Genomic DNA, 18,354 nt, shown 5'->3' on the forward strand with positions numbered 1-18,354 from the left:
TGAGTGTGGCATAAAGTAGATGGTTTGTATTCTCCCTACATACAGTTTATACCGCAGCAATACTGCATAGCTGAATCTCAAGGACTGAAATCTATAATTGAAAAAATGCAGAAGTCAAAACTATGCAGGCAAATATGTTCTTTCCAAACTTTCACCCCAAACTGGAGTGATGACGATGACCTTTGCGAGACAGTTGTTTTGCCTCTGAGACACAGCAGTGCACACTATGCTATGTGAGCAATCACAATATTTTTTATTATCAGGATTGAACAGATTCAGAACAGCTGACTCTGAAAACTTTTTCCCCCTGTAAGAGGCATCCTGGGGTGTTGCAGAGACGTGGGAGTACTGCAGCAACACTATAAAGCGAGAGGCGATGAAAGCTGCAAAATAAACAATGGGAAGGCAGAACAATAAAGCCAGCAGGCAAAGAACAGATGCTGATAGTATTGTTATTTGACACAGCTTACTGTACGTGGTTTTGAATCACAGTTTTTAAATAATCTACAGTTGAGAGATATTACATGAATGTTAATTGTTTTTATGTTACTTCCCTGTGCTTCTCATTGTCTTGCATTTAATTTGCCTGGAAAATGAAATGCTAATGAATCGTGATTATCTTTATGAAGCTTTTCTGCTACGGCATAACCACCCCCTTTTCCTCCTCCTCCTCCTCTTTCTCCTCTTCCTCCTCCTCTTCCTCCTTCTCTCTCTTGTCTTCTCTTCCACTTCACTTTGAAGGAGGACAACCAAGGTCAAAACATGACAATGCGCACAGCCGTCTAGTTTAATTAAACTTCTCCTCCAGCCCCGGTGGAGATTCAGCCCTCCAACAAGTCCCTGTGAATAGGAAGGAAGAAGATGCTACACAGAGATCATTCTAATCTCGCCACATGCTGCCTTGCCATTCCCGACCGATGAATTTGAAAACATTGTTTCCTTTTTAATTAGGAATTGCAGGATAAAACAGTCTGGCATAATTAATCTGTGACTTTAATGCCACTGTCTTGTCTTTCAACAGTGAAGGAGGAGTAAAATGTCAGCACGCTTTTCCTCCCTTTTTGTCCCTTGATGTGACTCTAATTCTAGTGTACTACTATACTACTACGCTATGTCTCTGTCAGGCTTTTGGTAGCTGCCTACTCAGCCTGAACCCAGACCTGCTTCCCTCGCTCCGCTTGATGAATATTTTAACAGATCACCATTCATTTTTAATAGGGTCACAGGATCCCAACATAGAACTGAAGAAGCTGTAGACAGCGGACAGGGCCTTTTGTCATTAAAATCAAGATTGGTGTGTTGTAATTTAATAACAGAACAAGTAATCTTGAGCCAGTGATTAGGGTCTTTATGAAAGCAAGCGCCCCCACAATCAGATTAACCTCGATGGACTTTTCAGTATCTCTCACACTAATGCAGGATGAAGAAAGGATTAGTTTGGGCCTAGGTGTGTTATGAAAGGTGCAGGGCAATTTGCATTTAATATAATAATGATTGAGTATGTAATAATATAATCCATGTACAATAAAAAGCCATTATTTAAAAATCTAGTTATTTTAAACATTGTGATTGCGGAAATACTGCACACAACTTCAAATGTAGCATGCTAAAGGAAAAAGACTGAGGATATTCTATATTTTTATTATTGTCAACAACTCAAAAGACATATGTTTACCTTTAACAGACCATGTAACCCTAACGATGACTGTGAGTTTTTAACCTGACACCAACCTTTAAAGATTAACCCTAGAAAGTGATTATCTACAAGCAAATTTTCCCACAACTTTCTCTGCAGCACATTGAGTACTGGTTTGGCATTGAATTACAAAAATATGAACATGGTATATTAATAATAAATGTAGCCCTTTTAAGCCTCTCTTTGTCATCATTATCAGTTAATGCTCCTGCTCACCTGAAAGCGGTAGAAGGTGCCGTCGTCTTTGAGGGAGAGGACGTGGTCTGAGATGGGGAAGAAGTACCCCTGAGCTGCGATTAGACTCCCGATGTGCATGGCCTCAGCTGGGAAAGGAACAGGACGAGAAGTACAGATCACAGCAGGTTCATATTAGCCGTAATGCCCCATCTACTGGGTTGGAATTAACTCAGTGGAAACAAAATCAGGATGATGAGTCAAAGTGGATGCTTATGAAAGACATATTTCAGAAAATCACATAAAGATGGTACAAAATTTCAGCTACAGAATATAAAAATCATCATATAAAAATTCATCAGAATATGAGTCTCCAGAGATGTAGTCGGCTAAATTTGAAGAGAAAAACCCCACAAATGTACTATTTTTACATTACTGATGATCAAACAAAGCTATTTATCACAATTGGCTATATATTTAGATAATGAGTTGTATCTGTTTTTCATCTATAGGATTCAGCCCGGAGGTAGTTTGACTGGGACGTACATGGATGACTCAGTGATTGAGTCAGTGTTCAGGCTGTGGGCTATTGTACCAACAATAAACATTGCTCTCCCACCACCATGCCTGAAGGTCAGACCAACAAAACAAATCCATTGGAGAAAATTAGCAACTATTTCAGTTTTAATATTTTGCTGTACATTGCTGTGTTGTTTCTGCACTCCAGAGGTGACTTGTCAAAAGTTAATTTTCTGTTGAAATTTGAGTTTCTGTCACTGATATCTGGTTAGCAATGGTGGCCATCACTGCAAAGATCATCCATTTACTCTAAGTGAGTACTGAAAGTATAAAACTGATCATATTCTACTGTATGTACAAGACCAGACACTGTGAGTACGACTTTTTATAATCTGTGGGCTGCTGCTGAGCAAGCAGTTTGTTTTAACTTACTGCTCCTTTTTTTTCAATATTAACATAAAGCATGAATTGCCTGTATTTATATAGTACAGTTGCACAATTTTGAGTACACAGTTGACAGCTACATTAAAGCCACTTTGTGTAGAATTAGAACATCTCTGGCTTTGGCACTCCTGAGTGGTAGTTTTAAAAAAAAAAAGGTACTGTGGGAGATACAAATCTATTCAGGGACACCGAGGTCAATGTGGTGAAAGACATAGAGAGCACCAATTTTAGCTTTTCTTCAAACAAAAATGTTTGCCCTCACAGGAATTTGGCAGATGCTATAATTACAACAAACGGTCCTCAAAGTGGCTTTGAGGACAACTCATGAATTTATATTGTTGTGTTGATGGTTATTTGTGGTTGCTTTAAAACGGGTGTTAAAAACTGGGGAATGCTGCACCCATTAACTTTGTGTATGATGATTATTACATGTAAATACAGCTTCTGTTGTCATGAGAGACTACAGCCTTAAACAAAAAAGGCATTATATCCAATACAGGACAGGCTGTTGTCATTTCTCAAAACTTACCTGGATCTTCGATGGACAGGTTCTTCATCAGCCACTGCACAATATCTGCACCTGAATCGGATCAGACAAAGAAAGACACATGACTTCTTAAACGGTGTATGGTCATAAAGAAACACCGCAATCTGAAAAAAAGGAGGAGCACAGGAATAAATTAAGAAAGGCATCAGAAAAGGAGGAGGAACACAAGAGTGAAAGTGAATGTTTTCATCATTACTTTTTGGAGTCGTACTTTGTGGCTAAATGTAAATATAAGTAGATGATAAACTTAAAAGCTGCATTCAAAATTAGGTGTAATTAAAAGGCTTTAAGCACTTTTCTAGAAACATTTTCAAGAAATAATTTAAAAACAAGAAAAAAATAGACACTTTTTGACTATTTAATCTCAAGCAACTTGTCTTAAAAAAGAAACAAAGCTGAAAGTGAGAAAGATCGAAGAAACGCTGCTGGCTTTCAAGGAGACTTGACATTATTTTATGTAATAAGCACAAGTTCTTTTTTTTGCAGCTGAGACAGAGTATTATCTCATCTGAGCTTCCCTTCTGCTTTCTCTGAGTCCTGAGGGAGGTGGTGTTTAATTCTCCATCATTCATTAGTTTCCTGGCCCTCGGCACTCAGCTGCAAACATTTGAGCTGCTGTTCTGCACATCCATCTGCTGCTGTAGTAATTGTGTTTATTGACATGCTCTGCTTATGGCATATTGAAGTGATGCATTTTCCATAAGTGCGAGGAGTGAGAAAAAAAAAAAGAGGAATGTTAATAGCCTTTCTTTGTTTCCGTCATTTGTTTGGGGTGTGTCATAGCCTCCCTCTGTGGCTCCACTGTTAAAGTGATTTAGGTTATCACTCGAAGCAGCTACAGCCAACAGGCAGGGTGGCTGATATTAATCCCCACCTGTCAGATTCCACTTGCCGATTATGTTTTTAATGTTTATTTATTCAGGATTTTTGACTTAGTGTGCTCTCCCTGTGATTCACATTAATACAGTTCCACAGTCATGGCTCTACTGAAGCAGTCAGGGGTTGATTGCCTGACTTAAGGGCACCTTGACAGTAGGAGGACAGCATTACTCATTATGTTTCCACGCTCACATTTTCTTTTCCAAACATTTAATCATATGTTGTCCTCCCACTTTCCCTCCAGCTATTCAGCCAGTCTCCAGTGATCCGCTGCAGAAGAAACAGAGCAGCTGCCTCGACGCAGCCAGAATGAAATGCAGCCACAACACATATTGTGTTTTGGGTATAAGGGTAAGACTCATCAGGAGTTCAAGCTTGTACTGTCGCTTCTCCGACACTAATGCAAAACACAGTCGTGATCACTAATCAGTGGCTTAACCACAAGATGCAGTGTCATGACACCAAGTATCTGCTGGTTCATGAACTCTCTTTTAATTAAGTTTGAAATGTCCGAGCTAAAGTGGACAAATAAAGATGATAAATGAGGGAGTACCTCACACAATACCTTTTTCGATGTTTTCATCCACCTCATTTGAAAAAGATGTCATCAAAGCAAAAGTTCCACAATTTGGGGAATATACTTATCCACTCTCTCGCCAAGAATTAGATAAGACTGATACCACTCTCATGTCTTATATTCAATATAAGGCTAAAGCCAGCAGCATTTTATCTTAGCTTAGCATAAAGGCTGGGATCAATGGGAATCAGCTAACCTGGCTTCTTCCAAAGGTAACAAAATCCACCTAACAACATCTCCAAAGCTCACAATTGAACACTTTATGGATCGTTTATTTAATTATTACAAAAACTGGGTGTTTTGTGTCATGAGGTTACCAAACAACTAGTGGAGACTTCAGTATCAATCCTCTCATCTTACTCTTTGCAAGAAGGTGAAAAGCCACATTTACCAAAATTGTCAAACTGTTGTTTTAAGGCAAACAAATGAGAGCACTTTCCCTGAACAAAGTACACCTGGAAACAAGTGACAGAAGTGAGTCATCTTTCTTTTCGCACAGCTTTCCCAAAACAGGATCTAGGTGTGGATCATCTCAGCACTTTCCATAGTCTCCTTTTATCTTTCCCTCGTATCTGACATGCTGTATGTATGTTTACAGCATACACTGCTGGGTTTATCACTCTGTGGCATTTGTTGACTTCTCTACTGTATATATTTCTTACCTGTGACAACACTGGGGATTTTAGTCATGAAACTTTTGACAGTTCTGATGGGCACACCCTCTGTTTCATGCTGGATGCAAGTGACAATGTCTTCAATCTGCAGAGGACGACAGAAAGAGGGAGAAAACAGACAAGGAGGAAGGAGAGAGTTTGATTAAATTGAAATTTGAATATTATCCGTTTGAGGCAAGTCATACTTGAAGGACTGATTAAGTGTGCTGTATTTAGCATTTTAATATCAATAAACTATCACCACACTAGTTTGATCATTGCCATGTGTCTCATTTCATGGTTTCTCTCACTCAGTCTGCAGTTGAAGATCAAATATTTTAAACTGGTGTATCTTCCCCTAAACCCCTAAAAATTGTGATGATACAGCAGTCCATCTAATTTAGAGAAGACACAGGTTCAGCTCATTACTAGTGCACAAAACTTGCTGCTTGGTTTACAAAAGAGGAATACACTACTGTATCCTTCCAGTACAACCAGACATGGATTTCAGAGTTTCTGATGTACAAAAGGCATTCAATTAATTTGACCATGACATGCTGATGTTTTTATCATCCCATGAAATGTACCTTGAACTGCCCAGAAAACATCTAGTGGAGAAACGTGCATTTCCGGTGTTGACCCCATGCTGCACTGGTTGATGTAATTAATAAATACAACCAGTAAAATCCAGTTTAAAATCAATCAATAAATCAAACTTCCTTTCTTGCCATAACTAATTGTCCATTGGTTTATCATTTAAATTGATCCTTCACTCTAATGAGGAAAATCTCAATATTGAGTCACATAAAATCCTTGAAGAGGTTCAACAAGACATCACGTGGCTTTGGCTTATTATCATAACTGTACAGATGTTAAATGAAACACATTGTCCACTTTTCACTGAAGTAATAAAATTAGAGTATGATTTACTGTTGTTTTGATTGCATGTTGACACCCCCTCTCTGCACAGATGCTTTTTTGTTTGCGTCAGAGAGTGGGATGTGAGAAGTTGGTCGCTTTGGAGACAGCTATCGCAAAACTACCACACAACTCAGCAGCTATATATAAACCCTGAATCAAATCCTAAACTGAGAGAGAGAGTGAGGTGCTCACATACAGTTTTTTTTTTGTTTGTTTTTTCTTTTACACCCGGACTATTAAAGTAATCACATCGAAGAAAAAACAAACACAAAAAATATTATGAACAATTTCACAGCCATACATGTACAGACCTCTAGTTCTGAGAAAAACACTTTCAATCTTCTGCGTTTCTAGTACCTACAGCGTAGTGTACTGCACGTGCAGGATGTCCTCATGCAGCATACATTTTTCAGACCCTTTTAGCTTTATGAGTATATTTATAATCTGTGAGCCAGATGTCAGTGGAGTACAATTCAAGCAGGCACCCACGCCATGCAGGGTCAAAGCTTACATGACTACTTCCACAACAGACTCATACGGACCCCACTTAATGTACAATGCTTTAAACAGACAGAACATGCTACAGTATAAATCCTGTATAAGATTTGTATAGGAGTTCAAAAGTCACACTCAACCGAAGCATAGACGATCTTTTTTTTTTCCAAGGAGCAAACAAGCTACAAGGTTGTGCCGTGTCTTCATCACCTTCTCCACACATCTTGTGGTCATAGCTGTCAATATATCAATCTACCTAGCAAGGTTTGACTACTTAAAGGATACCACTCTCATAACTGTTAAGTATGAGGCTGTAGCCAGGAGGTAATTAGCTTAGCTTAGCATAAAAGAGGGTGAAACAGCTAGCATGGACTAAAAAAGTCCACTTTCCAGCACCTCTAAAGTCCACTGATTAACATATTATACTTTGTTTGTTTGATCTGTCCAAAAACTGAAATGTAAAAACAACAAGTTATAGTTTCACAGGGTTACAGGCTGTAACTATTTCCTAGCCATGCTTGTGACCTCCTAGAGTCTCTGCACTGATGTCAGGGCTCCACATTCTTACCAAGTCTCCATGGTAAATGGAGGTCATATGGCTCAACCTGCTGAACCTCCTCCTGATCATATTCTTCATACATATTATCATTTATTTATAATTTTGTCATCCTGTTTTTCCTATCTTGCTCTCTTGGTCTATTCTGTACACACATTTATTGCATGTCAGTCCTGAAAGAGGGCTCCCTCCTCTGTTGCTCTTTCTGAGGTTTCTTTCATTCCCCCCATGAAGTGTTGTGTTTTGTTTTTTGCAGAGTTTTTCCTTTTCTGAATAGAATAGAGGATGTTGTGTACTGTACATATTGTAAAGCCCCCTGAGGCAAATTTGTGATTTATATATTGGGCTATATACATTTGACTATATGCTATGTTAAGCTACTGGTCTCCTGGCTATAGCTCCATACTGAATGGACAAAGTAAGAAAAAAAAAAAATTCTTTTTCTGTTCTTTGTTTTTTCTATTTGCTTTACTTTTAATGTCTTTATTTTATGTGTAAAAGAAATTGAAAACCATTAAATATATTCAGCCAAGAAAAAAAAGCAAATAAGCATAATTTCCCAAAATGTAAAACTGTAAAAGAATTTCTTTAACTGAGCCTAGAGTCATGGTGGTTGCAAGCTGCACAGACCTTCTTTTTACCAGCCAAATACATTGCTCAGGGATATATCTGCAAATACTAACGAAAAGAAAAAGCACAGATGTTCCCAACCAGTCTGGAGATTGAAATTGACAAGCCTTCTGCTTTTACCTCTCTGGCCATCAGACTGCTGTCACCCTTCTCTCCTCTCTTGTAAAAAGGAACAGATCCTGGCTGTCTGCCATAAGCAAGGGCACAGGCAGCTTTGGGCTACACATCAGAATCAATATAATAATACGATTCTAACAAGACCTCGATGGTGTGTGTGGAGACAGCTACTCGCATGACTTTAATGGCTGCCGCTGTCATGAACAATCCGCTCTTTCCCCATTAATCAAAACAGAAATTCATTACAAATTTATTTTAGGTTACAACAGAAGTGGACTCCAGACTTTTAGGGGGGAAAATACACCATAATTGCTTCCTGTATGCTTGATGACAAGAGACACAAAATACTGCTGTTGTTTATTCCAGAAAAAAAAAAAGTAAAAATAAAAAAATAAAAATAAAAATTACTTCTGTGCATCATTATGTGTTTACAACAAGTAGACTCATTTTTGCATTAAATATGTCACAGTAGTAAGTGCAAAACACTTTATGCAAGCATGTGTTGGATTACTAATTAAACTAATATTACTCGATGAGGAAATGATGACTGTATTTTGTGTCATCAGTGATAGCGACTGTTGTTAAATAATCTCCAAATTGAAAATATTCCAAGAAGAAAATACTGGTTACATCGCTGAGAGGTGGAGTACAACATCAGCACATTACAGGGATTGTTGCCTCTTTAAAAATATGCAGACATTACACGTTTGCAGTGTGTACATAGTTGTCTGCAGCAATTTTTGAAGATTACAGTACAGATTCTACCTGAACATAAAGTATTCTAATTGATATTACTCTCCCCAAATTACTACTGAAAGACACACACCTCTATAACTAACCAGATCAAACTAATCTAGTTGTTTAGTTAATGCTTTTTCTTGGTTGAAAATGCCTTTTAACATCATATTTACACATATTTCATTATAATCTTTCAGGAAAGAAGGTAAAGGCAAAAAGATAAGAATTGTAAGTTCTCTGTTCATTCGTACATATTGAGTATATCATTATTATTACAAGAAGTAGGTGCAATACAAAAATATATAGACCCAGTGGCTTAAATACTTATAACATGTATGCTTACTTTGATTGTAATAATCACAATGCACTTCTGAGATGTTTCAATAGTATTTGTGTATTAGTGTCTGGTTCTTCTATCGTCACTTCTTCAAAATGGGTTAAAGCTAGAATTAGGTTTGTGTTAATATTAGGATATGGGTAAGCTTTAAGCATAAAGCCGATGATTAAGGTTAGGGTTAAAGGATAGCGAATGTACTGAGTCAGTCCTCACAAGCACTTACAAACTTGTGTGTCTGGTGTGATTTTGGGTTGTGCAAGTGTGCCTGTGCTGTATTCACATGAGTGTCTGTGTGTTCGTGTTTCTGTCTTGAGTGCAGCTCAGTGGGAGCAGATTTCATCAGATTTATTGCGAGCCGCTCTATTTAACACCCCGTGGGGCAGTGAGCTGCCTGATTACAGTGTTATCACCACGTTCTTAGCATGGGCCAGCTAGTGGGCTAGCAGGCAGCTTGGCAGACATGTGGGTTATGGGGAGACATGAACTATGCTGTTGATTGTGGTTTAATGATCCCCTTGGGCAAGCAGGACGGCCGTCCATTTGTATTCACCAGAGATGCAGATGCCATCGCCTCCCTCCATCAGTGATCTGTTTAGTGTTGGACTGAGTGTCATACTTAAGAAAGTCTAATGAGTTATCTGAGTACAATATTTTTTCATCTCAGCAGACAAAAATGTTGACAATGAACAAATATTGCAAAAGTCCAAATTACATTCAATTGTGACACTTTTTAAGTCCAATGCCAACACTTTAAGATGGTTAAGGTTACAGAAAGATTATAGTTGTGGCAATTTGCTGATTTAGCTCCTTCCGGAGCAGCTTCGATATATCTACATATTACCTTCACCAGATCCTTCACAGTCAAGTGCAGAGACACGGCACTGATTGCAACATGTTCCTCTATGCTTTAAGTGGCACTTGCACACTGACAAGTGACACTTGGACGGAAAGTCAAGTGACAACAAAAAGAAAAGGACATGGGAGATTGTGTCAAAGCCCTTGCTGATAGCCATCTAAACAGAAAGAGGCGACTTGTCTAAAATTTCATGCACATATTAAATAGTATGAGCTTAAAATATATAGTCTAATGCTGTATATCTTAGTTTCCTGAGACCAAAGATAAAATTGGAAAAAGAGTATTTAATGCTTTAGTGGTGCAAATCAAGGGGGAATTACCATGGCTTGAGGCTCAAGCCAATGCGGAAGTATTTTAAAGTGCAATGCTATTGACCTCCACTAGATGCTGGCTCCAAAAAAATCCCTGGCTCAATTGATTCCCATTCAAAAAGCATTTCTCTGAAATTCAGGCCCTCTAATAAGTGTGTTGGTGGTCATTGTGGAAATTATTGCTCAATCAATAAGATTTGAAGACCTATAGTAGCTTTGCGGTCTGCTGTCTGAGCATTGATTAACAGCTGTGATTGACAGTTTGCTTGCCTGCTGCTCTCTACGGCTCCAGAACTCGCACTAAGTCGCACTATATTCTCAATATTTTGATAAGTTATGATACCTGCCCTGTTTAGCTAAAGTAGCTAACGTTAGCGAATATGTGCAAAAGCGTGTTCCCAGTAAGCAAGCATTCATTTTGGTTCGACATAACAGGGCGGTGTTTCCAGAGTATGAAAGTCAACATGCCTCACTCTGTATCTGGTAGGTCCTGGATCCATACGGAAAAGATGCCGCCAACAATAAGCAGTAACTATGGGTGACATCACACCCCGCTACATCCATCTTTATATGCAGTATTGTGCAAATTAGAAACATATAGTAATGTGATAACCACCTACATGGAAGTAAGGCAGGATCTCCCATCAACTGATGAAGCACTGGCCTCCACACCATGCACTTAATACCTAGAAACTCTATGGGTGCGTTAACTCAAGCTAACCTCAAACAAAAAGAAAAATATTTATAGGGAGTCAATGAGTGTATCAAATTATCAAAAGTAATACATCTACCACAACAAGCGTGCCTGATGTTAATGGATGAATCAGATTCCATCACAAAATTGTAAATAGTCAAAAGAAGCCAAAAGATTTACAGATCCATTGTCAAGAAGCCAAACTCTGGCTTATGTTATGTGCTTAAATAGATTTTTTTTAAAAAAACAAAACTTAATCTGCATTTTAGGTCAATGTCATGCATATATTCTTATAGCATGTTTACTTCAGAGTTGTTTTCCAATCTGACACATTATATCTGAGGAGACTCATTATCTACATGTCCCAGTTGGCCAGTGAACTTTATTCTATATCACCACAAACTTCAGAATCTCACCCTATCTCCCTAAAAATAACTTCATTATGACCCCTTGAAATGGAAATCAGCTCATTTCATAACTAATAGCTCCAGTAAGATGGTGATTTAGGCAGAAATTGTACAAGTTTTCACACGGTGAAGCATTATGTTGCTGTCAGAGCTATCCAAATACACAAAAACATCAAGTCATTATAAGGTTTGTCCAGAGGGTGACATTTAATGGGTAAATTGTACTAGTATAAGCTGTGTGTTACAACATTTCCTTGTTAGAACAGTGAAAACAGTGTGGAGTGCTCTGGCAAGGTAAGCCTACATTGGAAACAACCTCAGCAACTGATATGTCACAACCTTCAAATATAATGAGCTACATAATTTCTCACACAGAGAATAATTACACATGAAGTTACACACAGAGTTCAGACAGGTCAAGCAGCTGGACTATGTTCAGAATAATAATCATAAATATAATTTCTCACTCTCTCACTCTATATTATTCACACCGTTATGAAACATTTTTTAAAAGTAGCTCAAAACCGTTCAGCCAATAACAGAACTCACAAAACCCATCGATAAATACGCACCAAATCTTGAAATTGTCTTGAACTAAAGCTAAACTACTGCATGAAACCAGCAAAATACCTCATAAGAGTTTGTTTAGATGAAAGCAGATGTTGAAAGTCTAGCAAGCATAAAACACTCATCACAATTTGTCTTGTAACACAACTCAGTAACACATTCATTGGCTCTAGACAGTCATTTGAACAATATTGCAGCATCGGGTAGCGAATGTGTTGAAGCAATATGTCTATGTAGTCGCACGTCTAGGATCCGCAGGTTTTTGAAAACAGCAGCAGTGTGGGTAATGTGCACATGTGATCACACATAGAAGCTTTGGTGTGTGTGTTTGAGTGTGTGTGTGTGTGTGTGTGTACACGTGTGTAGGTGTATGTGTGCAAGTGTCATCTGAGGTAGCCATCCTTTCATCAGAGCACCTTTCCTCCCCTGCAGTGCCTGAATCCCACAGCTGCTGCTGCTCAGAGACCTCTGCACCGCTGCAGATATCACATGGCTGTCTGTAGAGCAGATCACAATCAGACGGCGTTTTAAGATTAGACTGTCAGGGGGTCATTCCAGGGATAACTCCGTTTTTGCATTTTATTGTATCCTTCTCTACTGTGTTCTGATATATTCTGCTGTATACTGTGAATACTGTGAATCCTCTGAGAATAGAGGCTTGTCTTGGTTTCTCTCAGAATTACATTTTCAGAAACAGGGTGATTAACACTTCAAGCAATCAAAAGGAATCATGAATGGATATTTAAAGAGTATTATGAACCCACTATTAATTATTATTATTATTATTATTATTATTATTATCATCATAGCCCCAGTGTGATATATAATCTTGTAATATGCCGCTGTACTGACATGTGCAACCATCTTACTGTAACAATCCAGTTCATTTTTCGTAGATTTATATTACTTTGCACAGGATAAAACAAGCATTTTAATATGTATAATTTATATCTACCATTAATCTTACCCAAAAGCCTCTTAGTGTTATATAAGCTCACACTTTCTCTGTTGTAAATCAGTGGATGATTTTGGTGGAACTAAAGAACATTTTGGTCCCTGAAGCTCTGGACTAAATTTGGAGAGAATAATGAGCATAAATATTTATTAAGAAATTATCTTTTGTGAAAGACTCAACATTTCTCGACTTGCTGTGGGGCACTGAAATATAAAATATAAAACAGGCAAAGAGATAAACATATTATTGTGTTGTGTTATCATAATGAAAAGTAGATGGAAAACCAAACAACCAATGCTGCACTCAACTGAAGATATCCATGGACTTCAACCCCTTTAGCGGTCTATTTTTCTTTTGAGGCTTTCATAAGAGTTTATTGTATGTTCTCAGTACAACAAATTACACACGATTAATATCTTTCCCACCAACAACTTATAAAGAGCTAATAAAGACACAAAGAAGTTAGAAGTGGAGTATTTCTTGGCCAAACACTAGAGAGTGAGAGTCTGTCAATGTATTTCAGCAGTCATTCTGGGAAATCATGTTGAAAGTCCTTCCATTAATGGTGGTTGCACTGAGATGTACTACAGGGAACAACACAATAATTTGAAGACTAGACCAAGACTAGGCTTTAATTTAAAAAAAGGTGATATTTCTGTTCCTAACACTTCATTTCACATCATTTTTATTACCAACTGTATGTCATGCCCCCACAGATGACACTCTACATAATAGCCTTTTAATAACTTCATAATGTTCCCGTAACGTGGAAAGGAGTTCATTTAATAACTAGTGGCTTTGTGGTAGGGAGTTGCAAGACATTGCACAGAAAATACTGTGCAAACATAATGATAGAATAGAGGTTAAAGTAAGATTGCCCTGAAACAACCTCAGAAACTCAGATGATATTACAACTTGCTTAAGAGTTGCATCAGCTCTCACACAGAGAAGAATTAGATTTGTAATTCAGATGAAACCATTAGCTGTGATTTGTTTTGGTCCAAAACTCTCTTGTGTTGTAGTTAAGTCCAACATTCACTGGTGCTACACAGTTGCAACAATGATGATGCATCAAATTGTGATTTAATTTTTCCATTATTCATATTTTGAGCCATTAAGCGTTATGTCCACTGGATATCGCTGCATCACATTCCGAATGTACAACGCTGTTCCAGTGTCTACTGGAAGCATTTGAGAGCATCTAAAGTAATGTTTTGCTGACAATTAAGTTTTATAAGCACATTAAATCTATGCTTGCAGCTCATTTTTGATCGATATGGCAACAAATAATTGGTGGCTGTACTTTATTAATTAAATTACTGTACAACAGCACATCATCTTGTCTTTATTTAGTATCTTTATTTCCTGAATAGTGTATAATAGCCAAGGAAATGTTTCTCCTGTATCACATACTTTGGAGAAATTACATTAAAAAGTCAAAAAAGTTTTCTTGAATGTACAAAAAGATAAAGTCAGTCAAAATGCATCATTGAATATTACCTTTCAATATTTAATTCATGTCAACTGATAATGAATATAGTCATTTATATCCTTGTGAATCTGGTGAAAGTTAGAGGTTAACCTTTTAGATGACAACATGAATGATAACCTTGAATGCAAAATTGCCTGCAACTAAAATGGGCACATGAGCTGTTTGGTATCCTGCTGCAATCACTATGATTAATTAAACATAAATAGTTATACTAATTGGGGCATCAATTGAGGTAATTAAAGTCTCATTTTTTGTACGTATTCCACATAATGTTAGTTCAAGGTGCAATGTAATGTATACTTTGTAAATATTGTGTTTCTATCATGCATTTCTGTTGAGTTAAACATCTTGTATGAATCAACCCTACAAGCAATGCCTGCAGTGTTTGTCACGCAGTCTGTGCTGTTTCCCAGTCTACACATCCTTAATGAGCTCTTTGCTATAAAAGGAAATACATAATTTACGCAAGTTCTCAGAAGCATGAAGAGGCTAACTACAATATGTCGACCTTTTGTTGAAGAGAGTGATAAGACGGTTCTGATAATGAATCTTCCCTGTGATGGAAATTGTTTAATAAAGTCTGGGCACATACAGTTGATGGACATGCTCTTCCATAAGATTATTTCAATAAGGGGACTTGGGTAATCCCATATTCAATCTAACATCTCATGGAGGAAATTAGCATCTTTCTTGATTCGGGAAGAGGATTACCATGCCAACGTGGCAAAGGTCGAATTAGTTGCGTAGAAATGATTAAATATAGAGACTTTGATAAAAATGTATGTGTGTGTGTAGGAATTAGTCATATATTAGCACACAGTGTCTCACACACAAGCACACACACCAAATGAATTGCCATTCACCCAGAGTGGGTGTAATGACTCATAGCGGAGATGGTGAAGCCGTCTGCCTGCAGAGTGTACGTGTTTGTCTGAAGGTCAGATACGATGGCTCTGTGACAGTGATGATGAGTCTTACTGGTTTCGGCCCAGTGCATCTGGCAGCAGGGCTTTTCCACAGTTGACTGCCAGTGCATCTCCGCCTGACAAGCGAGGTGATACCATCCCAGAGCAATTTATGAGGCCGGTCAGGATTATTGACCACAAAAAAAGTCTTCAAGTTTGTTTTTCCTATAACCAATGAAAAGAAAATCTAGACTCTTACCTCAATTGGGTTTGTGTATTTCAAAAGTACTAAACCATGGCTTCTGATCATCATGTTCAACATGACAAGCTAGTTAAAGTTGTGATGTTTAATTAATCAGCATTTCACTACAGCTTTTGAAGAAAGGTACGTTTTTTGTTAATTATATGTATGTTTCTTAACGTGGTTAACATTTGCAGTGTCAAAATATGAATTATCAGATGTAGCATATCCTCCTTTTTCTTATCTGCCATCCTTTCTCTCACTTTTTGACTTTGACAAAGAGCAAAAACCACAGTACAGTGACTGAAGGTGTCCTACAGACTAAGAAAGAGACAGTGGGTAATGCAGTAATCCTTCATGGTGAATGTAAAAATCGATCCATCTCATTTGTTGCCTATGGTGAAAAAGATAAAAAAAATCATTATTTAAATCTGCTTAACAGTGGATGTGACCACAACAGCCTTGATGTAGGAGTACCCTCCACTCTGAATACAAATGCTGACAGCTCAGAGCTCCAGCAAAAATACATTTTACAAGTGTTAAAAGCATGTATATTCACAAATGTGCAACATGCTGATAATAGTACAGATATATGTGGTGGGAATCAATTAAAATAAAACTAACTGATAAAATAAACTGATCCTTTCACTGAAACATTGCATGTGAGAGTTATATCTCTAATCTCCGTGACTAACAAACAAATTTAATTTTGCTGAGGGATAAGCAGTGCAAATACTGTTAAAAACAAATGAGGGTTTTGGGCAGACTGCTACAGCATTACTCTGGCTGCAGGAGGAACAGGGGATTACAGCCTCAGCCTCCCTTGGTATGGTAAGACCTTTGGGACATGACAGCTGCTGCAGTGAGGACAATGTGCCCTGGGCGACATTGAAGCAACAGGCCGTCTATACCTGACCGCAGTAGGTCCCAAAAGATTACTTGAATTTAGGCCATTCTTTTTTCTCTGCCTGTTTTGGCTGCTTATTCAACTTCTATCTATGTGCCTCAGCAAAAAAATATGTGAGTAAAGAGGCTGGAATAAAGCAAGGAAGAGAGACAAGTAGTGTAACAAATTTCTCTACTATTCTAATAAAGGACTATAACTTTTTGTTGGCTGAGGTGGGTTAGGTCCCTGCTGACATATTGGGAAATAGAAGTACTTGATTTATTGTTCAGAATTCGATGAGAAGATCGATACCACTTATGTCTGTATGGTAAATATGTAGTTGTAACCAGTTAGTATAGCTTAGCATAAAGACTGGAAACAGGGGGAGTTGTCATCACCATGAGGTTGTCAGACAGCCAGCAGAGACTCTATGAAGTCCCTGCACCTGGAAAAGAAGTAGTCTGGCACATAACTCCCCTGTAAAACCTCAATTTTTTGTTTGACACTTTACAGATTAAGTAAATTAGATATAACATGCCGATTTGTGAATTTATACTTGTGTTGATAAGATATCTTATTATCTGTGGACAGAGCCAGGCTAGCTGTTGCCTGTCTTTATGCTAAGCTTAGCTAACCGGCCTGTAGCCTTATATTTAGGTGAGAGTGGTACTACTTCAATACTGCTTTGGAGCTACAGGGAGGCACTATTGCAACATGGAAGTCATACATTTGACTTTGTTGTTTGGTAGTGCTTGGAGTATACTGAACACATGGATCAATGGATGAGAAGTGGTTAATGTAGGAGTAGTTTGAAAGTATCTATGGAAGTTTTGATACTTGTGGTTTGTTTGTTTGTTGCCATGATTGCATCCAGATTCATTATATCTGTTGTGAATTCATTCTCAATATGCCAACAGTACTGTTGGTCTCCGGTTGAACTACTATAAAACCATTGACAGTCACCCATTGTTCATCACTTTTTTTTTCTGTAGAAGGAGGTACCATCTTATAGTTTAAAGCCCCTGCACATCCAGACACAGGTACTCTCACTTATTTTGCCTGATTAGATCTCTTCACTGTTTTGATTTGTACATAGAGTTTAGCGACATCATGTAATTCCCTATTTAACTACTTGAATTTGCTGCAGCTTATTTTCTCACACTTGAATAATGTTGCAGTAATATTGCGCGGTAGAGTATATGCATACATGTAAGTGATAGTCTAGGGTCTTGGAAACAGGGGATTCTGGAGTTAAAGCAGAAAAGGGCACTCATTGCCACTGGAAACAAAGCTGGAAATGTATCCCTGTTGGAGTCCAAGAAGGACAAACAGCTACTTTCATTGCAAGTGTCAAGTATATTTTTAGCCACTCCTCAGGAGAGATTTAAAAGTTCTGCGTTGGTTGTTTCTTGTATGCTGAAAATAATTCTCATCTCTCTCTTGGGAGATGAGTGGTGGGGCAGAGGGCTTCTTCAAGACTGTGGCCTTAGCTAGTGTTCTGTTGATTGCTTGTGTCTCTTGAAGGACATTGCCAAATCACCAGCTAGTGTGTGTGTGAACAAAATAATTGATGCTTGATGTGATTATTTTATTCAACTATGTTTACAACAACTTGTTCCTCCTGCATGGAGAATTTCTCCAATATTGTACCTAGCTAAACCTCTTCATTTCTAAAACATACTAGATGCTTGTCAAATTCTTATTCATTGAAGTTTTATCCGCATGTTGTAATCTGCAACTTTAACTGCTTCAACACA

The 18,354-nt window shown here is 37.9% G+C and overlaps 1 protein-coding gene across 4 annotated transcripts in view; it reads right to left on the bottom strand.

Annotated features, from left to right (window-relative positions):
* rgs6 (regulator of G protein signaling 6) overlaps positions 1–18,354 on the bottom strand; it is an 89,377-nt gene that overhangs the window by 17,428 nt on the left and 53,595 nt on the right. For all 4 annotated transcript variants that reach the window (XM_042389967.1, XM_042389966.1, XM_042389968.1 and 1 more), the window contains 3 exons: positions 5,499–5,595; positions 3,363–3,413; positions 1,913–2,019 (listed from right to left, as the gene is read on the bottom strand). In XM_042389967.1, coding sequence (XP_042245901.1) covers positions 1,913–2,019; positions 3,363–3,413; positions 5,499–5,595 — 255 coding nt within the window. The remainder of the gene's footprint in view (positions 1–1,912; positions 2,020–3,362; positions 3,414–5,498; positions 5,596–18,354) is intronic.

The sequence above is a fragment of the Thunnus maccoyii genome, chromosome 17, assembly GCF_910596095.1.
Source record: "Thunnus maccoyii chromosome 17, fThuMac1.1, whole genome shotgun sequence".
Classification (NCBI taxonomy): Eukaryota; Metazoa; Chordata; class Actinopteri; order Scombriformes; family Scombridae; genus Thunnus; species Thunnus maccoyii.